Genomic DNA, 5,627 nt, shown 5'->3' with positions numbered 1-5,627 from the left:
ATAAGAAATAATTATCTCCCCTCAGCAGCACAACACAGTCCCTCACAAGATTACCTAGAAAAAAATTCCAACCTTTACATCACTAGGAATTTAAAATCATCTTTAATATAGTAAAGATAGGCTTCCCTGGGCTTACCTGGTGGCTCAGGCAGTAAAACGTCTGCCTGCAATGCAGGAGACCCAGATTCGATCCTGGGTTGGGAAGAACCCCTGGAGAAGGAAAAATGACAACTCACTCCAGTACTCTCGCCTGGAATATGCCATGGACTGAGGAGCCTGTTAGGCTACAGTCAATGGGTCGCAAAGAGTCGGACACGACTGAGTGACTTCACTTTCTTTCTTTCTTTAATATAGTAGTCATAGGTTTGGTGTTTCATCTTCCATCATGCTTTCCGCACTTCATCAAAGGTACAAACACCTAGTGGATGTTTGGCAGTAGCATAGAATGTGCAGAGACAAATAGTAAAAATAATTGGAAAACTTCTTTAACATGCTAAGTATATACCTGTCATGGCTAGGTCCAAGTCTCAGAGACTTGATCCCCATATATCAACCTCTGCAAAAAAGCTTCTCCAGATATTTCAGGGTAAATGCTTCACTGACATCTGTGAACACTCAGTTATGCAGCGATAATACAAGATTATTCAAGAAATTTCTTTCCAAGTACCTTTCTGAAAGCGTTCTTCATGTCCTTATTCCTGAGGCTGAAAATGAGAGGGCTGAGGAAAGGAGTGATGACAGTGTAGGGGACTGCTATGAGTGTGTCATCTCCCCCTGGTGCTCCTGGCTTCAGATAAACAATAGATGCAAAACCAAAGTGGATGATGACCACTGTGAGGTGGGAGGCACAGGTAGAAAAGGCCTTCTGCTTGCCCTCAGCTGAAGGGATTTTGAGGACAGTGGAAAGAATGAACACATAAGTGAGGATGATGACCAGGAAGGTGCCCATCAAACCTGACACTGACATCGCTGTTACAATGAACTCTGTGAGGTCACTGTCTAAACAGGACAGCCTCACAACAGCCCTCATATGACAGAAGAAGTGTTTGACAAGATTGGGGTTGCAGAAGGAGCCCCTGAATATCAATGAAGTCTCTATCACAGAGACAAAGAAGCCTGTAGCCCAAGCAGAGGCCACAAGTTTTCCACACACCATGTTGGTCATAAGCAAAGGATATCTGAGAGGGTTGCAGATGGCCAGGAAGCGATCATATCCCATCAAAGTAAGAATCATACAATTAGTGCCACCAAGTCCCAAGAAGAAACACATTTGCAAGCCACAACCTATGACTGAAATGTTTCTATTCTTGGCCAAGAGATTCACCAGCATCTTGGGAATAATGGTTAGTGTGTAGCAGGTCTCAGAAAAGGAGAGTGCACTAAGGAAGAGGTACATGGGTGTGTGAAGACATCTGTCCACCCAGGTAAGACCCATGATGGCCAAGTTACCTGAGAGGGTGAGAAGGTAGAGGCAAAAGAATATCACAAAGAGGAATGTCTGTACATGTGGGTAAACTGAAAAGCCAACAAGAATGAACTCCTTCAGGACTGTCTGATTGATCTTCATTTTTTGAACATCTGAAATTCAAAAGAAACAGTAAATAAGTATATAGTTTTCCATTATTCTTTCAAAATTTTTGAACTTTTTGTTGTGTTTAAAACTTAAAGATCAACATTATACTTACAACTTCATATTAAGTTTAGGAAAACACAATACGTATGGAGATGATTTGTTTCCCAATTTTCTTTCATTTGAATTTCTTTATTGTGCTAACAATACTGATTAAATTTGATTTTTTGTGGCTTATTTTTAAAATGATTTTTATTGGCTAGTAACTGGAAAGGGAAATAATTCAAGAAATACTCTAATTCATGTACAGATGAAGAGCATAAAGGTGATTCAGATTTGCATCACATTCTGAATCCTGAAAGACTACAAAACTCTTAATAGACAACATAAAGTCAAAGTCTGACGCTGCAACTTATACATAAAATACTGTCTATAAATAGCTAATTAGTGAAAGATGATAGTTGACTTAGCAATTTGGGAAGTACATTTGGACAATGGTTTACAACTGTAAGGGAAGCCCAAAGTTATTATCTCTTCTTGGACAACACAGGTTCAGAAATATTAAAATTAAATAAAGAACATATTCTCTTCCTTCTACTCTGAAGAGAAGGAGGAAGATAAAAAATATTCAGGGACCTTTATGTTAAATTGTGATTATTTAGAGCATGTGTATGGTAGTTCAGGTGTCAAGACACATTTTTCCCATTTAATCAGTGCCAAGATTGGTGTACAAAAGATAAATGCTAGTGATTCTGTATACCCCTTGTTAAATATACATCTGACTTGATCTCATCCTCCTTGAAATTTGGCAACATGCTGTATTTTGTTATATTTAAAATATTCCTTCATTTTTCTATGACACTGAGCTATGCTTTGATGGGAAATAGATGGGGAAACAGTGGAAACAGTGTCAGATTTTATTTTGGGGGGGGCTCCAAAATCACTGCAGATGGTGATTGCAGCCATGAAATTAAAAGACACTTACTCCTTGGAAGGAAAGTTGTGACCACCCTAGATATCATATTAAAAAGCAGAGACATTACTTTGCTGCAAAGTTCTGTCTAGTCAAAGCTATGGTTTTTCCAGTGGTCATCTATGGATGTGAGAGTTGGACTGTGAAGAAAGCTGAGCGCCGAAGAATTGATGCTTTAACTGTGGTGTTGGAGAGGACTCTTGAGAGTCCCTTAGATTTCAAGGAGATCCAACCAGTCCATCCTAAAGGAGATCAGTCCTGGGTGTTCATTGGAAGGACTGATGCTGAAGCTGAAACTCCAATACTTTGGCTTCCTCATACAAAGAGTTGACTCATTGGAAAAGACCCTGATGTTGGGAGCAATTGGGGGAAGGAAGATAAGGGGACGACAGAGGATGAGGTGACTGGATGGTATCACCGATTTGATGGACATGAGTTTGAGTGAACTCCGGGAGTTGGTGATAGACAGGGAGGCCTGGCGTGCTGTGATTCATGGGGTCGTGAAGAGTCAGACATAACTGAGCGACTGAACTGAACTGAGCTATGTTTTCATCCTTAGCTACATGTCAACATATTTAATAACTCATTTACAGAGCCTCAGTTCAGTTCAGTTCAGTCACTCATTCATGTCCAACTCAGCCACCCCATGGAGGGCAGTATCCCAGGCTTCCCTGTCAATCAGAAACTGCCGGAGCTTAATCAAACTCATGTTTATTGACTCTGTGATGCCATCCAACCATCTCATCCTCTGTCATCCCCTTCTTCTCATGCCTTCAATCCCAGGATCAGGGTCTTTTCCAATGAGTCAGTTCTTCACATCAGGTGGCCAAAGTATTAGAATTTCATGGTTGCAGTCACCATCTGCAGTGATTTTGGAGCCCCTCAAAAATAATCTCTCACTGTTTTTCCATCTATTTGACATGAAGTGATGGGACAGGATGCCATGATCTTAGCTTTTTAAATGTTGAGTTTTAAGTCATCATCTTCACTCTCCTCTTTCACTTTCATCAAGAGGCTCTTTGATTCCTCTTTCCTTTCTTCCATAAAGGTGGTGTCATCTGCATATCTGAGATTATTGAGATTTCTCCCTGTAATCTTGATTCCAGTTTGTGCTTCATCCAGCCCAGCATTTCGCATAATGTACTCTGCATATAAGTTAAATAAGTAGGGTGACAATATACAGTTTTGATGTACTCCTTTCCCAATTTGGAACTAGTTCATTGTTCCATGTCTGGTTCTAACTATTGCTTCTTGATCTGCATACAGATTTCTCAGGAGGCAGTAAGATGGTCTGGTATTCTGATCTCCTCAAGAATTTTCCACAGTTTATTGTGATCCACACAGTCAAAGGCTTTGGCATAATCAATAAAGCAGAAGTTGTTTTTCTGGAATTCCTTTGCTTTTTTTGATGATCCAATGAGTGTTGGCAACATGATTTCTGGTTCATTTGCCTTTTCTGCATTCAGCTTGAACATCTGGAAGTTCATGATTCACATATCATTGAAGCCTGTCTTGGAAAATTTTGACCATTACTTTGCTAGTGTGTGAGATGAGTGCAATCGTGCAGTAATTTGAACTTTCTTTGGCAATGCCTTTCTTTGGGATTGAAACTTTGCCAAATTTGTTCATAAATTTACTGAGTTTATTCTTCACACTGTGTACGTGAAGTGCCTAGGACATTTACGAAATGTATAGGGCAGCTGTGATTATTTTATTTAATTAAAAATAAGATTATTGTATCCATAAAGTGTTATATTTGTAACAGGAATACAGCTGCTTAACTTTAATGGTATATTCTTTTCATTTATCAATGCTTTTTTTGAGGAAAAATACTATGATTCATATAAGTCTGTAGTTCTCAGGTGAAATTTAAAAAGATAATGATTTCCAATAAGTCTTTCATGTGCATGTTAATTATTTTTTTTAAAAATTGCTGTCTATAAACAATTTGTATTGTAATTTGTTATTCAGCAGTGTATAGCATGACCTTGGGCATGGTACTGAATAGATATTTCAATGTTCCTTAGATTTTGTTCAGGTTAAGATTAAGCATTTTCTGGGTAGAATCAGTCTGGTCACTAGGAGTCAGAAGAGGCAGCAGGTAAGTGGCCTGAATTATAAACATTTCCAGGAGATACATAGCCTCAGAATCTGCCTTAATAGGTACCACTGAAATTCCATGGACCCTTTTGTCCTGAGACCTGACAAAACCTTCATTCTTTCATAGTCGTACGTGAGTCACAAGACCTAATCTTGTCTATGAACCTTTTCATATTTCCTGTTTCCCACTCTCACTGTATCTACAGCTTCATATTTGTGAGTAATTTTCTCCCGAAGAGAAGACTAGGGTAGTTTTCTGCCTTTTTGCCTAAGGGTATATTATGAGGGACAGTGTCCAAATGATCTTTGGGCTTCCTCGTGAGGCTTTAGGTAAGCTTCCTTAGTACTCAAACTCACTGTGAGTCTCCAAGGAATCCAATTCCAGATTTTCAGGTTATTGTTGCACTTTCCTCTATAAACAGCATACTGAAGGATTCTGAACTGTTTCAGAAGACTTCTTCTCCCAGTCATAAAATACTGAGTCCCAATATGCCCCTATGTTTATCCCTAAGTCATTGTGAAAAATCTGTAAATAGGTCAATTTACAGTCTAAGCTTCTTAAGTCCTTATGACTGTTCATAATAAATCTATCATTAGGAAATTATATGAATAGTTAAACTAAAGGATTAAATATGTATAACAAAGGAGGATATACATATATATTTATTTATTGAATATAAATATATATTAATATTTGTCACATTATTTACATATATTTTGCTTGTATGCATGCGCACTAAGTCACTTCAGTTGTGTCTGACTCTTTACAACATTATGAAATGTAGCCTGCCAGCTCCTCTGTCCATGGGATTCTTCAGGAAAGAAAACTGGAGTGGGTTGCCATGCCCTCCTCCAGGGGATCTTATATATATATATATACACACACACACACACACACGCAAAATATTTGGGCTTCCCAGGTGGCATCAGTGGTAAAGAATCCACCTGCCAATGCAAGAGACACAAGAGATGTGGGTTCCATCC

At 38.8% G+C, this 5,627-nt stretch overlaps 1 protein-coding gene across 1 annotated transcript; it reads right to left on the bottom strand.

Annotated features, from left to right (window-relative positions):
- Positions 1 to 640: 640 nt before the first annotated feature.
- Positions 641 to 1,597, bottom strand: LOC122427086 (olfactory receptor 10X1-like). The gene has a single exon (XM_043446286.1). The coding sequence runs from the start codon at positions 1,565 to 1,567 to the stop codon at positions 641 to 643; it is 927 nt and encodes a 308-aa protein (XP_043302221.1). The 5' UTR covers positions 1,568 to 1,597.
- Positions 1,598 to 5,627: the final 4,030 nt, after the last annotated feature.

The sequence above is a fragment of the Cervus canadensis genome, chromosome 2 (assembly GCF_019320065.1).
Source record: "Cervus canadensis isolate Bull #8, Minnesota chromosome 2, ASM1932006v1, whole genome shotgun sequence".
Classification (NCBI taxonomy): Eukaryota; Metazoa; Chordata; class Mammalia; order Artiodactyla; family Cervidae; genus Cervus; species Cervus canadensis.
This window is presented reverse-complemented; position numbering and strand designations above follow the sequence as displayed.

Excerpts from the sequence above, each read along its gene's own strand:
- LOC122427086 (XM_043446286.1), bottom strand. The coding sequence starts at position 1,567 with ATGAAGATCAATCAGACAGTCCTGAAGGAGTTCATTCTTGTTGGCTTT.